Raw genomic sequence first — 26,657 nt, forward strand, 5'->3', positions numbered from 1 at the left:
AAAAATTCTTTTACGAATTGATACGATGGGACATCATTTAATAGTATCATATTGCAACAAGTTAAATTTTAGGGTAGAGTTATTGTGAAAAACCGATTGGTAATTATATGTCTTCCCTTAAAAATGTTAAGTTAAAAAAATTTAATAGCTTGCATTAAAACTTTTGGAAATTAACAATTCCAAAAAAATTTAAAATGCTTGTTTCCGCTAATATTAAAAAAAAGGTTTATCCCGTTTCCACCAATTTACCTGCTATAATATTATTATAATCAAAATATTGTGAAATAACCACAAATGAAGAAAAAAATTTTTTTTTTATTTAAGCACAACATTACTTGTATAAATCGTCACAGTTTGAATTTATAAAATATTAGATAATTTTAATTTGTTGATTTAGTTATTGTTATTTTTATAGAAATTATGTTAAACAAACAAAAAAAAATGTATGCTCCTATTAACTGTTACGAATAGTGACTTTTTGGTTTAAGTTATTATTATGTTTTTTTTTTAAATTAAACATTGTTATTTGTCATACAAACCAAGTAAAAAATATTTTAAGTTAAAATGTCAATATACTTTAAAAATTGTCTTATTTTTTTTTAATACAACATTGAAAATAATATTATGTACAAATATGTATTTTAATACTGATTATTTATCCACTTATATAACTTATATATGAACATTTAAATTCAAAATGTCTTCTAAAATTATGGAATATTAGTATGATAATTTTAGTTTTTGCCGAAGCAATTATTCAGGCGGAAACAAAAACAAACCCTTTTTAAAATTGGCAGAAAAGGTGAAAACGACAGTTTTTATTTTAAAGGTTAGTGAAAACAGTTCGTGCTCTTATTATTTTAAGCTTTTAACGTGAGTTTAAATTCTAATGATTTATTTAAAACAATGTTATTTGTGAAGATTATAATTGGTGATTTATCGTGGTCGTGTATAAGAATTTCTGTTTTATAGGAAATAAGTAGTGTTTTAGAAAAACAAGACATATATATTCATTAGAATGTGTACGAATTTGCTTCAATAATGTTCAGAACATTGTTTTTCAATTCATTGGTTTGAACTGTTCGTGGTCGACGATTACCAGTGAACAAAAAATCCCAAACACCTTAGTGCTGTTTAAACTATCCACTAGATAAAAAGTTCTACATTCAGGATCCAGGAATACGTCTATCAGGGAAAGTTTAGTTTTATAATATTGAAATATTAATTTTTGATAAATTCGTGTCTCGGACAATTGCGCTTTTGGGCAGTAGGCACCATTAAAAGTTATCTACAGAAGTTAAAGTTATAAAATATATTTGATAATATTTATTAGTTTGGTAGTTAAATTTAAAAATATGCAATTGTGATTGTTTATAATACTATTTATGTGTGAAACTAATTTTAATTTACTAAAAAATATTCTAGCTCTGAAATTTCTCAAATAATTATTAAAAACTTAAATCATATACTTAACGTAATACGAGCTGAAAATCATATACTAGTAGCTAATTTGTCAAGTGTTTACTTGAAAAAAATTTAATTCACATATTTCTTGATCAACTGTGTATTAGTGATAGTAAGATATTTACCGACGGCGAAGAAATACTTTTCAGTATTTCCAAACACAATAGGTGGATACATAAAAATAAATAAGTGATTGATTATACGGTTGGATTTATTGTAAGAGCTATTTTAAAGTCACTTCAATGTGAAGTATGTGCTAATGAACTGAGTGCCGGGGAAATAAATTCATTCCTTTTAGAAAAAAAAACAGAGGTGATCTTACAATGGCCAGTTAAGGTGTTGTAAAGCTCTGTCAAGTAGCAAGTTTTGTTGTTGTAGGAAAAAATGGGACACAGTTTAATAACATGACTATAGACAAGTTGACAGTAAAAACTTTTTGGGAGAGATAAATTTTGAACAATGTTTTGTAAATATATCTAGTCATTCTGTAGACCAGGAGGCATAAAATAATAATTTATTTAAACTCATAAAACTCATTATAAACAGTTTTTAAAAATGCAAATGAAATATAAAAACGAGTAGGGCAGTTTTACACACAACTTGTACACTTGAACACTTCCATCAACATGTAACATAATACACCTATATATTATGACCTAATTTAATGTACTAAAAACGTATACTCTTTTGATTTGAATAGGCTACCTACTAAATAATTTAAATAAACACACGAACAAGATTATATAAAAAAAAAAATCGCACATCAATAATATGAAGAGTGGTGAAAATGTGAATATTGTATTATTTTGCGATGAACCGCGATAATATTATTCCAAGGAGGCTTGCACCCTCTCTAAAATTTTTAGAATTTCTTACCTAGCTTTGTGTCACCCACACATGGATTTAACTATCCAGATCTCTCTTAGTCTCTATTTTATACGTGGAGTCCGAAAACTATCAGGTCGATGACTTAAATGTGTGTACCACTGTATATATAGATACATTAGGTACAAGGTTAACATAGATATTACCTATTTTTTTATATTTTTAAATACCTTATATCACGATAATCAAAAATTTCACTGACCATGATATGAGTAGTTAAAAACAAGGTTAGATTGGTTAAGTTAATTAAAAGGAATTTTAATCAATTTAAAAACACAACCAGACACAGGACTTATAACCCAATGCAATAAATGAACGATTGCAGTTTTTTTTCTTGTAAAGTTATATTTTATTTGAATTATTTAATAAATTTAATCATTATTATCATTGTATAACATATTCAATTTATGTGGCGTAGAACCTCCAGTTTAAATAACAAGTATCTGGGACATCGACCTTAATTTCGCTATTAGTAGTTTCGTCGGTAATTGATTAATTAGTCGGATCTTTGGATTTAACTTAATGTATATAATATATAACGGCTTAAAATAATCATTTAAATGTAAAATTTAATTCTCCTAATTAATATTTGTACTACGGTACTAAGTGTTAAACACTAAAATTGTTCCTTCAAATGATATAATACCACAGAGGGTTCTAAATGAGTACCACACTCATATGATAATATACTTGTCAAATAAACACAATACGTAGGTATTGCATATTTAACAACAAAATATCAGCTATACTTAACTTCCTCAATGAATCACCGCTTCCGATACATATGAACAACATACTTTTAAAGAAAATAACACTTTTCAAACATTTCAAACTAATGTTTAAAGTTTAAAATAACAACCAAAGTAAATGTTAAATTTCGGTAACTTTAAATCTTTATATGGTTGAATAGGTTACATTTGTGGCTTTTATCACTGCTATGGTCTATAGATACATATAATTATTAGTTTATATTTGTCTTGCTTTTATAATACAGTTACCTAATTATAGTATGTAGGACAATAAAGTCCGACATTAGTTTCCGGATAGTAATATCATATGTAACAACATTTTAATGGCATTACCGATCTTATTTGGGTAGGTCTGGAGTACGATCTACCATCACGTGTTATGCAAATATTGGGCATAGACATATATCTGTATAAAATAGGTTTATGTAATGAAAAAGTAAACCATTGGAGATTAATAATACCGGGTTTAAGTTGATTTGCTAAAGATTGTCATTACTGTGTATTATTTGCAGGTCTGTGCATTTTGAGTCACATGGCGTGCATCAAAAAATAAAATGATTTACAAATAAATGTGAATTATAAAAGATATATTTGAAACATTTTCTGCAAAATTAATTTTTCGCATGAAACTATCATATTAATACACCCCTATTACATACTTGTGGATGTACTATATGGCAAAACCACATTTTTTTCTACTAATGTGCAATAAAATCAACAAAAAACCATCATATCATCGTCTCAAATATTAAAATTAAAATTGTATATTAAGACTGCTTATATCTTGAACCAAATTTAATCGAAACCCTCCTACAGAATTCAAAACAAAATTCATCAAAATATTCAAAACCATGTTACAGACCTCGTTTCTACCTTCACATGTATGATAACTATTAATGAAGTTGATTAAATAGACATTGCTTACATTATATCATAATATAACAACATTACAATCTAAGGCGATGTTATCAAAAATGTGACAGTCGTCAATTTGGATCTTATATATTTTTATCCAGAAGAAAAATCCTTTACACAGATTAGCAGGGCGACTAAAATATTTTCATATCTTAATGAACCGTTTACACATTAATCAGAAATAAAATCATTGATTCACGTATAGTATTGATATGGTGGGCTCTATAGTTGTATGCACTAAAATTTAATAATGAAAGAGGAATGCGTAGATTAGATTCAACTAACCAAAGGCCGTGGACTCGCGATTCAATGTGTTACGAATAAATGTTCCATGCAGGGATGTGCGGCTATACATCAATGCGAGCGACGGTGTAAAAGGTAACTATAACTCGATATAGATAACGAAACTACGTGTAATAATATATCGCAACTCGCAAGACCACGACTTGCGTCATTATCAAATTATCACCAGGTGATTTCCAAGCTAGAGACTCGTCGTATAAATAGGACATAGGCAGAGGCGAATTTTCAGAATCAGGGCAAGCACCTTCACGTAGTCATCCAGCTCAGTTTTTCTAGCAGAAACACATGAGCAATTTGAACAGACGTTAATTACTACGGTTTAGTTTGCGTTGTATTGCAAAAACAATAGCGACTTTATAATTTCTATACCGTTCGTAAGCGAGAACACGTCCTGCAAGTGAGGTAACCACATTATAACACAGACAATACTACGGTATATGATCATATACCACGAGATAGTTTCGCACAAAAGTTGGTACAATAGAATATGCACGACTTACCACGAGATCGAGTCCGGTGCAGTCTGTAGTGGCGGTGGTCCGGCCGGACGGCAGCACAATGGACGTTGGCAACAGAGTTTCCTGGCACGTGTCGTTGCCATTGCACGTCCGCTCTGATCGGTAACCGCCGACGCGGCCCCGTCGTCCCTGTCCAACGTCCGCTCCGGCCGCACCGTAACCGGAACCGTTGCGCCAACAGGGCAACACCTGTTTGAACTCTTTTCGGAAGTTCTCGTTCAGCCACGCGTATAGGAACGGGTTATAGCACGTGGAGCTCATGGCCACGGCGTGGGCGGAGAAGAAGAACAGGTAGTAGTGTTTCCACGTGGCAGTCTGCAGATAGAAATCGTTCAGCAGGTTGATGGCGGTCAGCGGAAGCCAAGACACGCCGAATATTGTCACCATGGCTATCAACATCCTGCGAAAAAATCGAAAAAATCAGTCATAACCAAACGTCTCGTCCTGCAAAACCGATGACGATTTCGACGGAATAAATATAGAAATCTGTGTCCTGATCCTCTCACAAATTTCTTTTTCGATTATATCAAAAGCAGAGAGATTAATCATTCGGTCTAATAATTCTGGAAATGACCATTTGTCATGTGTAGTGTGTGCATCGACTGTGGTAATAATTCTACTAAGAAATAACTACATCTCAAACGAGTACTCTCATATTGACAATCTATACGCATATGTATTTATTTAATGTATATAATATCATAGGTTAGGTTAGAAAATATTTTAAATGACAGATAATTCTTTAACGAGAACAGAAATAAGGAAAAGTTTTAAAAAAACGCAGTGTTTATGCGCTTTTGTATTCAATTTTGCTTACTGTTTTCTATGAGTTATATTTCAATAAGTATAAATATTTTGATTAAAAAAAAATGTATTTAGGTACACTATTTACAGACAGCTATCTATTTATTTTCTAATTTCTTAATTAATTATAATATGAATTAACTATAATTATTGAAAAACGAAAATGTTGTTCTACCTAATAATTTTTTATTCCGAAAATTCTTTAATCGGACTCTATAAAGAGCAGTGGTCGTTTGGGAAAATGTAATGATTTTGATTAAGAAAACTGAAATTATATTTAGCTGCGTAGGGTAAAAACCTATTGCCATTGATGCAAACATGTTTAAAAATAAGGTTCATTATTAATTACTTCCTTTATGTACATCATCGTATATGTTTTTGTTTTAGTAAATGCAAAATATCTATTAATGTTGATTTCATATTTCAATACCACAATAAAAATATTTGTATTTTTTTTAAATATAAGTTTATTATTAACTTTTTATTATGTATTTTTTATGTGACTTTAAATCAAACCTATTTCTACTTATTCACCCAAACAATATTTTTTGGAATAAACAATCACCCAATCATATTTATAACAATTCGTCCAAACAGACCAAATTTTGGGTTGAATCGCCCAAACGGGCCATTTCTTTTTCTGATGTTTGCCGACTAGGCTCTTTTATTTAAATCCTTATTTGCTGCTAAGTCCAACCTTAATAATATATAGGTACACTCCTGACAAGGCAATTTGCACCACATAAAAATTTATCCCGTTAGAATCGTGAATTTGTTGGATCCATTTATCCTATATCCGACTACCCTTCAGAATATTTATACATCGGAAAGATTGTAAGGGTAAATTTTCAGGAAGACATACTATTTTAGGATATATACAGCAGTACATAATTTGGCCATCATTTTAATATTTTTTTGTAATACATCAGTTGCAGATCATTCGATTTTTGGCTTAGACATTGTTTACAAAGTTTCGTCGTTTATATTACGTAAAATATTGCTTTACATACATAATTTGCATATCGGGATTTTAACATTAGAACTGGAAGATAATATGAGTACTCTAAATCGTGTGTTGCTTCAATTTTCAAATATTACTCGTGTGTTGGCATTTCCATCGCAATGTATGACTATTATAACTATTATTTGAAATATAATTGAACAAGCAAATGTGTTTTTAATTATGTATGTATATACTTATAATCGTGTGTTTATTATAAGTTACAATAGTACTTATCGAATGTTCGATTTAACTGGAAAGTCCTTTTAATTGTGCAATATATGACTTAGATTATGTAATTTTCAATATTTTTGATACCCTTCTATTGTTCGATGTGCCGATACCCAAACAAATAAACGGTGTACGATATTTCGGCCTAAGTAAACAGGCGATACGCAAACGATGACCTGCGATGTTAAATAGGTCTCATCGGTTTGGGTCGGGTTAGGTTGATTGGTCGGTATATTATACTTTTACTAGACGCGGTTTTTTTTCCCCGGTTACGATTAACATAATATAATAAACACACATATATGCATACGCTCTTAAACAATAAAATATGTTCATTGTGCATAGCTGCGTGCATAATAATAATATGTAAGCAAATATTAATAGAGGGTTGTCCCTTTTCGAGTACGATCTCGTGTCCGACACTCGTTGACCGTAAAATTGTTCACACGTCTCGACGACGTGGTCGGCGATAACTTCTAGACCAATGCAACGAACACATACGCATTATAATAAATTATAATAAGTCCATACTAAACGTAACTCTTGGTTTTGGAGAAATATCAATACCGTCGGAATAAATTTAACCTATTTTAACCAAATAGTGTAATAATAATGTAATACCGATTTCCTGCAATACTGGATTCGATGGTTCATATATTATTATAGTACAGTGACCCCCCCCCCACCTCCAAACCCTTAAAAGTTAAAGTACATCTCTAAATAGAGGAAGCTTTTTTCAGGGACCTATTACTGTTTTTTTACAATTTGAACCCTCGGAATATCAAACTTTCGAATAGTGGATCAACATTTCAGTGACAGAAAGTGTCCGGTATTTAGATTTTGCACTGTATTTGTTATATGCTTCGTTTAAAAGACTAACATCAAATAACAATGTACAGAATAAACACTATTGTAGCATTTCGATAATATCTTAAAATTATTGCTTTTATCTTGTGTTTGTGGAGATTATTCGTTCAAATTGTATTCAATTAATTTCTTTTTATTTAAATAACATTTCCATAAATAATACATGGTTTTACAAGAATACATTGTCATACTTAAATCTTCTCCTCCTCTATATATATATTTACATAAAATTCAAATACTAATCACTATTACTTTTTTTGTCATAAAAGACAAAACATATGAACTTAAAATTTAAAAATGCTCGAGTTATGCAATACGAAAGGATTTAAAAAAAATTCACATTTAAAAGATGAAATCCTTTGGAAATTCGTTTTCGGTAAACGGAAAACAAATATAAATTTATGGCTGATATTGGTTATAGAAAATAAAATAGTTATTATGATTGGATATAATTTTAAACCTGTATTTTATATTTCAATAAAACAATCCAAATAACTGTGTTAAGAATCTGTGCAGCTTACATTTAACAGATTTTTAGATGGGATAAAGCCTCGAGCATTTAATTTGTCACCAGCAACGTCGTGTAGGATCAGCTAGTATAATATAATGTTATGAATAAAATATAAAATTTTCTATTATAAGATATTAAAAAATATTAAAAACGTTTAAGTACACCCCACTTGGGGTTGAATCAATATATATTATTTGCGACGTACAATAACAATATCTTATTCAAATATATTTTTTAATAATAGTTAGGTGTAAATTTATGACCAATTATCAACTATGTTAAATAATTTAAATGAAATTTTCTTTACCACTATGTAGTGTTTTATATTATTATTCGATTCAAAATGTGAACACATTGATATATTTTAACTTATTCGTTTTAAGGAAAGTTTTTGTGATTTTATACACATGAATAATCGATTTTTTTCGTTACAAATATATTTTACAAATATATACATTATTAAGATTGTGCATACTACAATAAAGACAGCAATAGAAATACAATTTACTGTTTTAGTGCTTCGAATGGGGCAAATTTTCATTCACGGATTTTGAACATCAGTTTCACTATATGTACTAATTGAATCATTAATTTTCTCAATGTTTCAATTATAATGTCTTATCCAATTATAGATAGAAAACATTGAGCCAAAAAGGGTATTTTTGGTAGTTTAAGTCAATGTGGTTATAATATTATGTTCGTAACTTGATCAAATTATCCATGGAATGAAAATGATGGTACCTCAGAGATTATAGTTTCTTCTTTCCGACAGCGCTATACTATTAGCCCACTTTGGAATAAAGTTTAGAAATTCTTTGTTTGTATTTGTGGCCGCCAAACAAACTACACACCACCACGAGATAAAATTAAAAACAGAAGAGAACAAGAAATGTAATCAATAAACATGCTTATAATATATCGTTGGACACACGTGATTCATTAAATCATTATTTTTATTTGGATGATATATATTTTAATGTATAATATTTCAATAATGAAATTATAAGACGGCGCTTTGTATAGGCAAAATAGGTACATTGTCACACATCACTCTCTTAGATATTTTCTTTTTACCCAACAGTTTAGTTTCCATGTGAGCATATACTTTTATTGGAATTTTTATAATTTTTTACAACTGACGATGTGTAAATATATACATTTATATATATGTAAATGTAATATGTGTGCGTATAGTGTTGTTCCTTTGAAAACACAACACACAATCGTAATAATTGTATTTACTTTAAACTATGGACTGTTTGGATTGATTAATTGCTCTAAATGTGTTTGTTTTGTAGTTGTTGTTTAAACTGTGAACCGATTGTTGTTTTAGGCTTTTTTTTTCCAAATAAAAATAACATTAATTGTTCTGTCGTAGTAATATACTGTCACAGGCACCCGCTGTCGCCAAAGAAGTTCAGAGTGCGCATTGCAATAAAGACGTTACTAATATATTAACAATTCTACGACAAGATAAACTTTGCGTTGAATAAGATATATATAAAAAAAAATTGATACGGCCAAAAGTGTAAACATTTTGTAATCGTACACAGGTTTAAGTGACCCGAAAAGATTTGCTTGCATGCGGTGTGTGATCGAATGAGTGGAAATAGCATTGAACATGAAAATAGTACTGAAGTTAAAATATAATATTTAATATTATGCATGATAATAATGGTCTAACGACTAGTTTTGTAACGGCGACGACGAACGTACAACTTGGTAGGCTGAATTTATGATTAGTGTGCCCGACAACGAGGAGCCAGACGCATAAGCAATGTTAAATGCCACGCCTGAATATTATTTTAAAATTCATGTGAGCCCCATCAACGATGTGATTACGGTGTACTGCGTTAATACTTAATAGTTGAAATATCAATTTTCCCTATCAATAATCACTACGGTTAGATTATACTAAGAATAGGTAAACAGTTTTTAATGAATAACGTTTTCCTGTGTTTTCATTTGGGATGTGTTGTATAATATGTATATGTTGTATAATTAAAACAAAAACTTAAATGGGGGAAAAAAACATTTATAAAAAGAGTAGGAAATATTCTGCATAGAATTATTTAAAATAAGTTATACTAAAAAGTACTTTTTATTTCGACTATTTCAAATTACCTAAGTTTGGAACATAATTATTATTATGTATCTGATGTAAGTGTGGAATACTAAGGTCTACTTCCTATGATTTTTTCCATTTCCTTTTCCCTGTATTAAATATTGCAGTAGGTACGCCACAACCATTTAGTTATTTTATTAGTAATGTACAATTTATTTTAATTAATCATAATTTGTTTTCATATTCTTAATGTTGTACTATTAAAATAACAATATAGTTGACTATAAAATGTAATTTTTAATTTATCGATTGCATGTAGTATTTTTTTTTTTTTTATAAAAAAATTTGATTTTTGGATATTTTTTTCAACTATGCAGAAAACGAGAGTTCTTAATTCACCGCAGTTCATTCAACCCATGGAAATTAAATTTATTAATAACGTCTTAGAAGACGACTGGAAGAGTTTGTTTTTTTGTGTAAAAAAGAAAACTTGCAAGTTTTTACGACATTTTACGCGACAGAAGTTTCCTTTATAAACATACCATGTAGGTAGGTAACCGTCGACGGAAGTGCAGTTTATGTAGAACAAACACACATCGCGATTCGTGACGAGATTTAAATTATGTTTTTTTATCGGATTTCCTTTTTATTTTTATTTCACCATGAAAACAGTAACAGATTTTATGTCGACGCGGGAGTATAGCTACGGCGTGGATACATATAATATTGATTATTGATATTTACGTTTCTCCAGCGAAAAAACAAATGTATGTATTTTACGAGCAATCCTTCAAGACAACGTCTTAATGTGAATTGTGTACATTGTTGTTGCGGCGTCATCGGTAGTGAAGTATTTCAAGAAAAAGAAGTCGAGACTGAAGACACGTCGAGAAAAAAAAAAGGAGAATGGTTAAAGAAAACGCGTTGGTGCCCCGAAATTGATAACGTCTCAGTCAGTCAACGAAACAATGAAATCGAAGAATATAATATACTCGACGGGCGGAATGCGAGTTTGTTTTCCAATTTGTGTGTGTTTTTGCCTTTTCCGTTTTTCGCACAGTACATTTTTTTCCCCCCTATTGTTTTCACTCCTAGACGTATTTTATCCTACCGAGTGCGACGACAGGAGTAGGTACACGTCGCTTGCATCGCCTACATCTTGGTGTATAATATGTTAAAATATTATTGTTGTGCATTTGCGGACGACAGATATCGTCCTGCTGAAAACACACAGTGTTCACCCCTCCCGTTCGCATTGAATGTGTATTTAACTACCTATACTGCTTGTACGATACGCACATTTATTAAATTACATTGATGTAATGTAGTCAAGTGAAAGTGGCGTGGACTGAGTTTCATCTGGGGATTTTGGCCCAGCTGTGTTCGGCGATTAATTTCGTTATCAGTGTGTGCGTATGTGTATGAATATGATATGTATTGTGTGAGTGTGCGTGTGCGTGTGCGTGTGTGTGTGTGTGTGTGTAATATTGTTCTGAGGCCATTTTGTCTGCTGCGTGCGTAATGCTTCGCAGTGCGTATTGGTCAAGCGTGTCATTACATTGGCTGAAGGCGCTGTACCCATAATATACGAACGTCACCATCATCGTTGTCGATACATTAAGTAAAGTCTGTTCACATCAAGTACCATTAGACTAATCAGGTACCTGCAGGTACAGTATAGCAGTATACATTTGTTGGTTCTGGCTCCATTTTTACACTGAGATGAAAAAAGTTAAAGCGGGAAAGTTCCGCTTGCAGTACATTCGATTACCGTTTAGATAAAAATTTATAAAATGTGGTTATTGATTCTGCCTCCATTTTTACGGGGAGATGAAAAAAGTTCAAGGAAGAATGATTGCTTAACAGTCATTCCAATTCCCCTGTAATTTGTTTGAGAAACGTATCGTAATTTATCGAGAAACGATTAAACAATTACACTATCAATTTACCAGTCACGCTATTATTTAAGTCATAATTTATTTAAAACATTTCAGCAGTTATTAACGAACCGTTGTACAACCAAGTCGTGTTATATTTTTCTGATAAATTTATCTCATTGAATCGATTTTTTCAAGCAATTTTGTTAAAAATAAATAATAATATAATAATATATTTTTTTCATTAAAAAAAAAAACACGAATTTACAGAAGTTTTTAAACGATTTTCCATCGTTAATTTATTTTGTGTGAAATTTGATGTAAAATATTATTAATGATTAAAAATAAATAAACGAAAATGATATTAAGAAAAAAATGTTTTTTAATTATTTCAGAAGATGATAACAAAACAGACGTTTTAGTTAATCGTTTAAATTATCTTTTGAAAAATACAGGGATATTTGATACATTGTAAGGCTGCTTACATTCTTGCTTGAACCTTTTTCATCTCTCTGTAAAAATGGAGTCAAAACTAACAAATTCATACTACTCAGCAGCTAGAAACGTCGGAACTTCTTGTTTACAGACACACATCACACCACTGTTAGAAAAAAAATTGAAAAATGATCGCACATGGTAAGGATCCGTACCTATAACCTACATGTTTACTTTGTATATTGTGTATGGTTCAAACTAAACCAATATACTTAGGAAGTAGTTTTCAAGAACTTTCTAGTCTGACGAACGATCACGGTATACTTAAGAAGTTTTGACACACGATACTATTTTTTTTTTATAATGATCCTATATGGCCACTAGCCCAGGAACTATCGTAGAATCCGGATTTGACTATAACGGCCGATAATAGTATTCACATCCTTATGTTGTAGGTTAGTTTAAAAAAAAATATTATTCAAGAGATAAATGGGTAGATTTATGATTTTGATATAAATGGTTTTGTTGTCCTATATTTGTTTTTCAAACTGATAAAGTTTGGTTTTGTTTTAATTACATAAAAGCGTCGTACAACGTCTACTTAGCCAACTCAATTTAATTGCATTCGTTCATCTGCCTACCTTTGAGTTTAGAACGTGATCAACACGCTATTGATTTGGAAACGATGCTAAGTAATGATATCTACGGGTGTATTTGATATCTAAAACGTTTATTTGTCGTCTACACATAAACAAAGACACATACAAACACACGCACACACATATATTATAATGTACCTGAAGTATATAAAGTCTATGAGAAAAGGGCGGAACATCGTTTCCGTTTGGACTTTAGTACGAAGACTCAGGATTTGTGGTCTGTATGGTTTTTTCTTCCGTAAAAACACTATTCTTAGGCTATAAGCTTTCAGAACCACATGAGATATATGGTTTGTTCTTTCGCTCTCGGGTTTTGTATACCACGCAGAGAACACACCTAATGGAGCCTCTTTCCGTAAGAAATTCCGAATACTTTTTAATATTAATCATAAAAGAAATATCAGATGCGTTGGGATGTATAAAGCTTTTTTATGTTTACATTTTTTTTCTTTTAAAGGAAGCCTTTTACAAGTTGAACTTTTCTAACTTAAAATACATTATTGAAACTAACGCAAAAAAAAAAAAAATTAAAAAAAAATCAAAGGTCTGCATATTTTCACAATATTTATATATCATATATTATACACTGTATACAAGTAAAATAAATAACCATACGTGTACTTTAATCTTAAGGAGCTTTATATAAATAATAGATGTACCCGTTTTCTCATATATATGTAACTAGTACTTACCTACTTTTAAAGTTTTACCAAAGACGTGACCACTTAGTAAAACGAGCATAATACAATTTTTTTAAACTAGGAGTACTATAATAAAACAATTCGAAAGTGTACAAAATTATTTTGTTCATTCAAAATTCACGGGGGAGATTTCATACGGTCTTAGAATTTTTTCCAAATTGGAGAAATTCCATCGTCGCGTCATAAAAAAGGAGGAAGTATAGGGAACCGCTTTGCCGTACAGTTTAAGAGTTGGTGTGTACTTAGCCATTGAGCTGATCACTGTAATAAACAGGTTCATTTTGATTTCATTGATTAATCATCAGATATGAAAGCCGGGTTTTGAGTCGAATGGACTTACAGCCTCTCATTGTAAATTGCTATTAATGCATTATTATAGTAACTTATTTAACTATTAGTAACCCGTTATAAACTATAAATAATCAATAGCATAATATTAATCTAAATGTTTTGAAAGTTGAATGATATATATATATAAAGTATAGGTATATTCGTAAAAGTTTCAAATCCATACAAAAAATGTTTTTGAATTACAACGATATAACTAAAATATTGTTGTTTTTCAAAATAACGAATTTCATTCAAATTCGAACTTCAAATGTCAGCAGTTTTTTGTTTATACATTCAAGTTGAAGTTTTATGCAGTTGGGTATCTAAAATAAATGTATTGATTTTAGTTATTCGTTGAAACTCAAAAAATATTAACAGTAAAGTGTGGAGACTTAACAAATCGTTCCACAGGTATTGGTTTTAAGTTGGTAACAATAGTATAATGTTATGGTTTTAAATTATTTTAATACTTCTTTTATTCTAATGGGCATTAGCATTTGCGATGTTGTACAAACAAATAAGTTCAACCTCAATTATAACTTATTTTATAAGTAATTTTAATGTAGGACACAAATTCATTATTATCAACATATAACCACCTCATGGCCTGAAACGATTTTCCTGTTTGCGAATCGATAAAAATCAAATAAAAAAATAAGTATAGAATACACAGTTACATACATATCATCTGAATGCCCAAAGTTCAAAAACGTAAGAAATAAACCCCACAAATCTAATATACTAGAAGCTCTACAACCTAACTTCCAATCAAATATTAACAAGAACAAGTTAAAAAAAAAAAATAGAGATAAACAAATATGATCAAACTAGAATGTAAAATACATATAATTACAAAGTGAATTAGAACTAGTGGTCTTGTCGTCGTCAAACCAATGATCAATAATAATAATAAAAAAAAAATTATATAGTTATTATAAAAAACGGCTATACCTACAATATTATGTTAACCATTAAACCTATTTACCAAAACATTTATAGATTCAAAAATATAAAAATATTATACTACGTGTTAAACCTGTGTGAAATCTGAAATACTGTGGTGCAACGTGTCAACAGTAATACATGAATACGTATTACAATTATACTGAAATTCGCATTTGTACGTCCGCGAAATCCTTGATTACATTAATTTACGAACACACTTGCGATGCGCCATGATAATGTCGTTAATCCCTTTATACTCGAACAATAATAATGTCCGCATACAGTATGCTATATATACATCATGCCTATATACATATATTTATAAATTCGTATTAAACATTTAACGTATTATTCACATTTACGCATATTGGTATCTTCATATCGTCACATTTCGGTGTCGGTTTCAAAAATAAATGCATCTCTCTCCGTCGTAATAAATACATGCTCGCTTCTAAAACTTTTGTTTTTAGTTATTTTTCCTTTGTTCTTTCTCCTTCATCCGAGTCAGCTTAATCACTACCGATCTACCGATTGCCATGTAGTACGCGGTGGTTAGTATGTTACACCATGCCGAATGTCGACCGCTAACCGGGTATTACAATATGAAATATTGTAAAATAAATTTTAATAATAACACGTAGTGTTGTCGAGGTCGCTGTCGACAGTCGTAAACGCTTCCAATTTGCGTTGTGGCTATGACAGAAATTAATGAAATACCTATAGTGCCTACCTATACATAAAATATATTTTTATGGTCCCATCATTTTTGGTTTCAATAAATACGACTCTATGGTGTATGGCACAGGCGAATCAGAGGCGGCTCCGGGGTAGACCCTAGAGACCACGGCCACCTCCCAAGCTCGTATTTCTCAAAAAATTGTATATTGTTGAAAAAAACATACTATAATATCAAAAGTTGTCTAAAAATTATGATTTAGCAACCCAACCATGTCTCTCTGGCCACCCCCGAGGCCAATAATTGATAATTTTACAATAAATGACCTTATTGTTCGGTGGAAGAGCGTGTACTGTATTGCCGTAGAATTCAATAAATTAATATTATTTACAGCGTTTTGTGTGTATTATTCTCTACGACCCAACTTATATCTTAAGTCTAAGCAATAACAATAATAATAATAATAATAATAATAATAATAATAATGTATAAACAAATAGTAGCACATAAAAACCATAGTGAAAAAAGGGACTGTGTGCCCGTGTACTCAAGCCTAAATGTGAATTATTGAACGGTAGGGTACAGTGGAGGTCAAATGATTTTGTTTCTGATATTAAATATATAATTTATGGCTACCATTTTATACTTATATAGCTGTATAATATAGGTACTTAAGTTATTATAAATATTGAAAAAAAGTTCAAGGTATAGGATCTATCTATCCCCTCATCCCCCAAGTTTGACCCCTATTGTTGGGCGATATTGGTGTCGTATACACGTATCCCATTATGAGATTTTTTTAACTTACACACATCACCATATGATATGGTAAAAGTTTGAATACTATAACCTATTTTTATTTATTGGTTAAACATCGCTTTTTCGTCAATCCTAGAAAAAATATCGACATTTCGGACTACAATAATCATTGCGGTCCTTGATTTTACAAACGAAGTATAGCAAATTTAAGGATATAGATACTTATTGTAATCGAACGGTTGTGCGAGATTTCAAATGACGTTATGAAATTTAAAAACTTTTAGTTGGGGAAAATGATCAAAATACTTCTTACATAACTCTAGAAAAATATTACTCATCATTTTTGAAATAGAGTCATATAGTCTCGAAAACTATGAGTATGAACCATACTAAAATGGAACATTAAATCGGAAACACTAACAAAATCACATCAAAACCCGGAATCAATTGACATTGTGAAGACAATTTTTTATGTTCGGCAACAATTCCTAAATATGAATTACGTATTTGGCAATCGGTTTCACAGGTCTCTCAAACTGGTGGACAAGGCCGTAACTGGGGTGTGTGTGTGTGTGTGGGGGGGGGGGGGTCCAGAGGTCCGGACCTCCTCCCAATGCATTTTTTAAAACTTAATAAGAGTGTTAATATTTTGAATGTAAAAATGATTAAGTGTCCATTAAGAGTCCATATAAAAAAAATGTTGGATACCCTGAAACTTTTTTCAGTTATGTCGTTGCTGGTGGACAAGGGTTAACAACATGAGATTGATTAGACAAATTTATAAGGAGCCGATGAAAATTTAATATAATTTCAGATGTAAAAGTAGTCAAGAATACACAATTGAGTAATAATAAAATACAAAATCGGCATACTTAATATTTTGCATTAAACGTTTATAACACAAATAAATACCATTAAAATAAAAATATCCTTATTAATTGTTCATGGTGAAAAAAGTTTATTGCACTAATAAATATGTTCATGATATTGTATTCATGTGCAAAATTTCATCCCCCCCTCTCCCTCTATAAAAAATGAAATTACGCCACTGCATGTTATGTTTCATAATGAAACACGTAGAAACCGTGTATACAAACAATTGATGTCCAGTTATGATGTTTAGGTATGTTTTTTATTTCGTGAGGGATTATTGTAATTCTCGGTTTCAGTTTATTGCACAGAAAAAATTGTAGTAATTGTGTATGGCCACCTCGTGACTCACGTCAGAGGGCACGTCATAACGACCGGTTGCCTTTGGGAGAGTGGTGCAGCTCATATAGGTCTGTTCACACAGCGCAATTATAGTTATAAATTATAATTCGTATAATAAAGACGAACACGACGGAGCTCAGAGGATAAAAATATTCCGAAACCCATATAATACACAATATATATATGTATCGGAAAGTCGGAGTTATTTTGTTTGCGCATTATTTGCTTTTAACTTAAGTGACTGGTAAACACTGCACTGCGCGACCGGCGGAGAGTGGGCGGGGAAAAATATTATGCATTTGTATACAGGCGCCGCTTGTGCAGCGCACAATGGCAGTCGTGGCAGTCCGATGGGAAATCATCCAAGATGTTACAGCGAGATTTTTTTTTCGTGTTGTTGCTAAACTCTAAACCTAATGGACTGAAATAAAAACATCTCGCCGTTCCGTTTAACAATACGCCGCGGTGACGACGGAGATCGATACGAAAATAATTCCAGAGGTAATTTTACGCCACCGAGTCCTTCGGCGTCTGAACGAAATATAATATCATACGTAAATACTCGCGGCCAGATGATATTATTATTATTACAATAACGATACTACCTACCTACACGGGCATTTGCAAATTGAGTGGTTTTTTTTTTTTTTTTTGCCTCGCCGACCCACTCCCTTCGGAACAATACATCACAATATACTATAATACGATATTGTGATTTAACGACGGCAGTTCGAATCCGAAACTAAACACTATACACGCCGTGTATTTGGACTTCGGAACCGTATGTATTTCCGTGGGTGTTTTCTGTGCGTGTGATACACCTACCCACTCGCATTTGTATCGTATTCTCACCGCTGTACGACCACAGTACCTACGACTCCCGTGCGAATTGTGCATACATCATAATATATTATACAGAGTGATTCGCTGAGAAAGCAGCTTTTTCCATTAGGTGGTCGTTCGAAATCTGATTTGTGGAACCTTCTAGTACTTGTACTTAACAATGACTATATTTTCGAATGTTTGATATAATTAGTAACATGTACAGACAGCGTGTCATAAACTTCCGTTTTCAAACGAGAACCCCACTTTTTTCACATCAAACTAACTAGGTAGGTAGCAGATAATTTTTTTCGAGAACGTTGATGCATCTAAATTAAAATCTATTAAAATAAGTAGTTTCAGAGTTATAAATATGTGTTCCAAGAGTGAAAAGATTAGAAAATATGGGGACTTTGCTGATTTAAAAATTATAGTAATTCACTTCGATCCATCAAAATGTTTTAATTTGTTAGAATTGTCGCAGTAAAATAAACACTAGATTCGATATTACATCTATTTTATATTTCTGTAAAATTATTAACATCAAGAACTATTTTCCTCAGTTCAATCGCATTTTAATAACTCAGAGAAGCCACTCGTCCGAATTATGATATGGATACATAGACGTTAATACAAAAAAAAAAGATATCTACCGAATACATTTGAAAAAAAAAAAAGGTGGTTCTCTAAAACACAGAAGTCATTGAATCATCCTGTACACAGTCGTTTATAAATTCACGATAATAATGGCATAATATAGGTGTAAATGTGTGACACACAGAGACGTAGTGAGCATATTATTATTTACCTGTTAGTCCGGCTCTTTCTCTCGCGCTCCACTTCTTCCCGCCTTGCGTTCTTCGTCGATGTGCCGGGCTTGCATCTGGCCCGGTCGTTAAGTTTAAGCCACACTCGGACGTAGCAGAACGCTATGATCAGGAACGGCAGGACGAACTGCAGGATGGCGGTAATGGCACCGAAAATCTGCGAAAGAAAAGAGCGAAAAATTAAAATTATTATCGACTTCCACCTGTATACCTGTTGTGAACACGAGTCTTTTTGACGATATTATGCGGTGCAAGAAAGTATACGTTTGGGAATTGTATTGCCTTCACTCACTATTATTGGTACGCGTGGTCATCGATGTACGCATTGCGTGGGTGGGTAATAAACAGGCTTATATTAAGGGCTTCGACGTGCAAAACCTAATGAATCATTATCTATTCATGAATGTGAAATATTTAACGACAAGTTTTTGTTCAAAGTTCATTTTCGAAATCTTAATCATATAAAAAAGAAAAGTACAAGGAATAAAAAAAAAATGAACGAATAGCTAAATACCCGAGTAATATTACGTGGGCTCAGAATCAAATGATGCTATCTTAAAATCTCAAAATGTTCATTAGAACTATTTTTTAAACTATTTTCAAATTGAAACTGTATTATATTTTTCGCAATGAATTATTTTTTAATAATGGCACATCTAAAAATTCAATAATTGTTTGCGTTAACACTATAGGAATTTGTTATTTATTTTTTGAAATCCAAGCGTAAAAAACAAAAATGTAAGCAATTTCCCGCAAGAACCTAATAGTTCTTCTGATAGGACCCTTTTGGTTGTTAATATATATTTTTTCACTTAGCTAGAACTTTTTCGTTGTGAATTAAATGTATGATTTTGCTTAGACGTTACCAACCTCAGAGTAATAAATAACGTAACATTGGCTTTTCATTTAAATAATAGATACTTATTTACAAGATCACAAACGAATTTGTCTTAGATTAAATAGTTTTTAACCAAGCAATTTCACATTAAAGTTATATGATTTTGATTTTCATAACCCACCTACTCCCTACCTAAAATTGGTTCCGAGTGCGGCCATGCCTTCTTAATTTATAATTTGCAAAATTGTTTATAGAAATCTTTGTTTTGTTAATGAAGGTACAATAATTAATAATATTGTACTATCATAATATTATTATTGTGTGGCTGATACAATGAATATGAGATGGTAATCTTTGGTTAACATTAATTTATTTTATCACGTAAATAGAACCTTTTGGTTTATATTCTATTGTTAAGAACCAAAAAGTGCTATTTAGATCGCTTAGCAAATGTGTTAATTTGATCGATTTAGCACCTTTTAATTGTGAACAACTATTTAAATAATGTACCCGCAAGGATGGGTGTGAACTTTGATTATAGAGCTTTGATCAAAAAACCGGTGTATGTTATAAAGTGGATTTAAAGAATAAAATCGTTTCAACACTACTTGGTTCGGAGCCAAAAAATGTATACAACTCTCATACCTATCCATGGTAACATCAATAATCGTTTACATATTTTAGCTTATTTGTTACGACGACGTTCTCTATTATGGTTTAGGACAGACTGAATATATTTCACGCCGAATAATGATAGTTGTCAATATGCCTGTGAATAGATAAAAATCACCTCTAAGTAGTAAAAAAAATTAAGAAAATGAATTTACTTCAATAATAATGTGGAAATTTATAAAAATCGATACGTTATTTTTATTTATGAAACGTAGGTACTTATTCGTTATTTAGTCATAATGAAGAAATTTACATTCAACGCAATACTATATTATCCTCAAAGAAAAAAACTCATATGTACCTATATAAAGACAGAATTATGTGTTTGATATTGTTTGCCCGATATTGATACCTATTCAATTTTTCTCGAAGTGGTCATTTGAGTTCATTTGGGTAAACATCGTGACTGCGTGCTCGCGAATCACAGACGACTTGTCACAATAGTTTTAGTGTCCGCTTCGAGTATTCAAGAGTAGGTACAATACAAAATATTCATCTGGCGGCAAAAGAAACAGTGAAGTGGACGTAGGTCCAGGACATTGCACCAATGCATTAGAACTACTAATGACTGCATATTAAACTATTTGAATTTTGATTGAGATCATTTTATTTGAAATGTTATCTCTTTTAACCAACCATAATATGTACCCATTGTACCTAGCTTATATTTATTTACCCAAATCTTTGTTTTGATCAGTAGGGATATAATATGTTGCTCGAAAATTTCATACAAGATGTATATCATACAATATATGCGATAAAAACCTAATCAGGGTTGATCGTATCGTTCTGTCAAATATTGTATGTATAAGCCTACTATCTGCTTAAAAACTACAAACAGCTAGTTTAGAATTCATTATGTTTGAGAGAAATCAAAGGCAAAACGTTTTTTGAATAATCATCTGGACATGTTATTATTATGGTACTGTATTATAATAACGTTGCCTAAATTGGATATGAAGTTTTATTTTATTGTGTAGGTATATATGATTATTGAAATTATTATTAACTTATTTGTAGTAGTTAACATAACTAATTTTTAGAATTCCAGCAAAATGTTGTAAATCGATAACCGAAAAAAATCCACATGTCCCTTTTAATTAAAAAATAAAATGTATAGGAAATATTCAAAAACTACTGATGTACTAATAAAAGTATTGCACTAGCTAATTGATTGTATTGCGTATAATATTTTATAATCAAATAAGTTAAAATAATCTAAATAAAATTGAATGCGAGTTTCAGGTTGCAATACGTATTTTAAATGATTAAACATTTCTTTTTTATACTTTTATAAATTTAAAATGATTTTCTTTCGATCAATTCTTGTTTTGTTGGCACATTGTCTTAACTGACGTCTATAAGGTAGGTATCGGACGAAGAAAAAATATCTGTGGACATTTTATTGAAAACAATTTTTTTTCGCTCAAGCAAAATATTTAAAAGATTACATGCACCATATATTATAAAAAATAATCTGTGCATAGCTCACGTCGATTATAGCTAACAACTAAACTAATAACATAATATTGAACTTAAAACACATGTTTGATGTACGTATTAATTTTTTTATACGGATTTTATATTTTATTTATATATTTTTTTTTTAATGTCGAATACGTGGAAAACTGTAGAGCACAGTTGGGTCAAAGGTAAAACTATCAGTGAATAAATGAATACGAATCCATCAGATACGTGCATACACGGCGTGCTACGTGTATGGTTTATATCGTAATACGTCGTACGAAAAATACTTGTAAAACCCACAAAGTTTTATACGAAATATTTTTCGCAACACACAACCGTATACAGCGAATGTGCCGATTACATGATCAAAGATAAAATGCTCTAAGATATACTTTAAAATCCTGAACAAATTAATTATATATTATTATAGGTACTACCGTCCTATGTGTATACTATATAATTTAAATAAACCTATGAGAGTAAAACACACTAACACATTTTAATTTTAGTCGTAGCGCAGCGTAGCAAATAAATTACAATATTAGGTCGTTACTTAGTGTTGCAGTTGATTTATTAATGGTTTTAGTGAAGCGAAATAACCATAATTATTATACCTAATAATAATAATGTAATGTTAGAATATAAATATAATAATTGTACGTGGATGGAGATTAGATCGTAATAATATGTAATACAGTAATGTCTACTTGCGTTTGCGACTGTTTCATTATTGTTATTATTACTATTGTTGTTGTTGTTGTTATTATTATTTTAAATTATTATATATAGTGTTCACTGCAATATAATTAATAATAATTATTATCATCATCGCAATGTAAATTACATTAACTACAGGCGATAATGTCATCAAGTGTGCATTTTACATCACATCTGAATAGCAGAAATGTTATTATTGTTTAACGCGTTGGAAAATTACGTTTCCCTTTGCGGCGTGTAGTACCTATTAAACAAATCTAAAAAACACTCAGTGTCGGCCACACTATAATATTGTATTATATTGTAGAATATGCAATATTCTAATAACAACCATTATAAATAATATATCAACAATAATTAATAAAAAAAAATTGAACAGTAAAAGATTATAATTTATAATACATAAATGATTAATAATATGATAATATGCCTGAAGTATTTTTTTCAACTCAACAATAGTTGTGGCCGCTTGTGTGTATTTTATTTTTCTCTTAAATCTATAAATTATACAAGCTTTTCGAATCTCAGTCATAATAACAACTTAATATGTACAATAGTTATTATAATTTATAACAATGGTTATTGTTACTTCAGTTATATTATATTATATTATGTGTAAATAAAGGAACACCATAATTTTATATTTTCATGTGTCTATGAATATTTTGAGGCCCAAGCCAATTGAATATATTTTATTCAATTTTTTCTTTTAAATTGTGTTTTTGATTCACACATGCGTCCTCCTTATTTTTATCCTTTGCCCCGGATGTAGAAAAAAGTAATTTAATTTTGATTTCAAATTTTCAAGATATATAATCTTAAATCAATATTTAAATTATATTTTACAATGTATGTTGGTATAGGTACTCGCGTATTATGGATATTTAAAATAAATACAATTTCGAATCGCAGGTCATCACTATTTTGAGTCATCTGACCTGTGCATATCAGTACGTTGCGTACTTGCGTTTCCAACGTCTAATTTTATAATTAAATATCCAATAAAAACCATCACAGCATCTACGTTGCTCGAAAATAATACAATTTGTATTTAGTTCAAAAGTGAAGCTTTTTTATGATTTTATGTAGATTACAATGTTTAGAACAATGGGGTTACCATAATTCCGTCATCATTATGCGCCGTGATATAGTAGACATACTAGGCATGTTAGCAGCAATAATTAAACTCTAATAATCTACGTCTGAAAAAATTAAATGCAAATCAATTATCTAGCCTCATAATCTTCAGATTGTACAACACTTCAGCTATTCGAAATATTTTGGTCCTCCCTCCCTTTATTACAAAACACGAATAGCTCTTGGTCCGTTGACTAGACTCTCACCAAGTAAAATAATAAAAAAATCCTTTCCGGTACTTTCAAAGAAAAAATCGGCACAACAAGAATAAGTAGAATGAAAAACTATTTCTTTCCTCGACAAAATCGTTCCAATTTTCGTGCTCAAAACGTAATTATTTTTGCTATACCTACGACGGAATAAGTTTGTGATAATAAGTGTAATGTGTTTTTAATATAATTGTTATTAGTAATAGGACCATATACTTGAGATTTGATAGTGGTATATGGCTATCTAAATATTGTCTTATATGAATATACTCATTAAGTCTATTTCACACGTACTGACGGCAAAAACAGATTTAAAGTTTAAGCACAACCGACAGCCGCAGGATGCACTGAGTTATGAGTACCAACTTAAAATCATCACAACACCTTTTGTATAGCCAATACTCTCCAAACAAGACGATATATAAAGAAGTCGGTCGAAGATCTGGTGAGACGGTTTTCAGTCGTCCTTAACAAATTTTATCCTTGGCGGGTTGTAGACAGCGTTTGTCTTTCTAGCTAGAAATGGCCATAATATTATTGAAATAAAACCCAAGAATCGTAATTTTTAAAACGGTTTAGCTGTGAATTAAAAAGTTTAAAAACCTAATAAAATAACTTTTAGATATAGTTTGTGGACACAAAAAAAAACAATATATTTATATTACTTAATTTAATCACTAAATAAACACCGTGATTATATATGACCTTAGCACAAAAAGTTACACGGTTAGTCACACAGGGTTAAATGTATCCCAGATGACTTGACGAGTATAGTAGTATACTGTTCTATCATACATATATATATAATGACCAAACCCAAAAATTAAAACCCTAAAATTATTTGAAAATGTCATTATGTAAGACAAATAACAATTTAATGTGTAGTAATGCACATTTTTTAGTTCTAAAGAATAATATTTTCAGAAATATGACAAAATAACTATCCTCGTCATTTCTTAAATTAATTTCATAATTCTGTGTGTTATTATTTATTTAAATTAAAATATTAGGTATATATTAATATAAGAATACAACATATTAAAATTAATTGGTATAAATTATTATTTTTTCATCGGAAGAGGTATAATAAAAAAAAAAAAAAAACGTGTGCAGTAGCAAATTACATACAATATATTATAAGCACTGACCTATGGATGGAATATTGTATAATTTTAGAATACTTTCATAAAATTATGTTATCATATCGTGCATATTAAACTGATTATTTTTCAATTAAATTTTGAGCATGAAAAAAGTCGGTAGTTTTCCAAACGGTAAAATATGTAATGGATATATTGTAAAATGTTTATATTATTCGCTGAAAAATTTGGTAAAATGTACTTTAAATAGTGTTTTGAATTATTCACTATTATCATTATATTCCACCATATTGTGCTGGAGGCACAAAAATGTCGACACATAGAAGCTTTGGAACTTCCATTGTGACTCGAGCACAATATGATAGAATATAATGATAATAGTGAATAATCCAAATCATTATTAAACACCTAACATTTAGAGCAGCTGAAGGAAATATTAAACAAATCATTACGCGCATAATAAATTAAACGAATACCGAAAAGTCTGTGCAAGTCAAAGGAAAACTTTTCAACAAAATACACGTACCACCAATAAGGCTATACCTATATATTTTTCAAAAGATTAAGCTTACACGACGAAACGTTTAGTGAGTATCATCGTAAAAGTCTAAACTGTCTTAAATTCTTAATGTATATTATGCACTGCAGTTGTTTTCATAGCTACATAATTTATTCGTATAAAATATTTCTTTGTACACGGCCAGTAGTAAACATAATATTAAACAATTATTGAAACAAAAAAAAAGTTTACAACTTATAAACGAAACTCCCTAATGTTGTTATATTTTTCAGATGGTTCCTTCATCGTAATCAATTTCAAATAAAAAAATGAATATGTGAGAAAAAAAATGTAATCTTATTATACCTCTTGTAATTATTATTTTTGTTTCATTTGATTTTTATTGTGTTAATAACATAGTATTATAGTTATGGTGCTATTATTGTATTATAATAATATAATA

At 30.5% G+C, this 26,657-nt stretch overlaps 1 protein-coding gene across 3 annotated transcripts in view; it reads right to left on the minus strand.

The window, feature by feature from the left end:
* Nucleotides 1-26,657, minus strand: part of LOC111042529 (neuropeptide Y receptor type 2-like) — a 156,359-nt gene that overhangs the window by 43,140 nt on the left and 86,562 nt on the right. For all 3 annotated transcript variants that reach the window (XR_002605462.1, XM_022327157.1, XM_022327158.1), the window contains exons 4-5: nucleotides 19,537-19,712; nucleotides 4,817-5,234 (exon numbers count right to left, since the gene is read on the minus strand). Coding sequence is in view for 2 of the 3 variants with exons in the window: in XM_022327157.1 (XP_022182849.1) it covers nucleotides 4,817-5,234; nucleotides 19,537-19,712 (594 nt within the window). In the remaining variant the exon portion in view is untranslated. The remainder of the gene's footprint in view (nucleotides 1-4,816; nucleotides 5,235-19,536; nucleotides 19,713-26,657) is intronic.

Source organism: Myzus persicae, unplaced genomic scaffold (genome assembly GCF_001856785.1).
Source record: "Myzus persicae strain clone G006 unplaced genomic scaffold, MPER_G0061.0, whole genome shotgun sequence".
NCBI classification, from domain to species: domain Eukaryota; kingdom Metazoa; phylum Arthropoda; class Insecta; order Hemiptera; family Aphididae; genus Myzus; species Myzus persicae.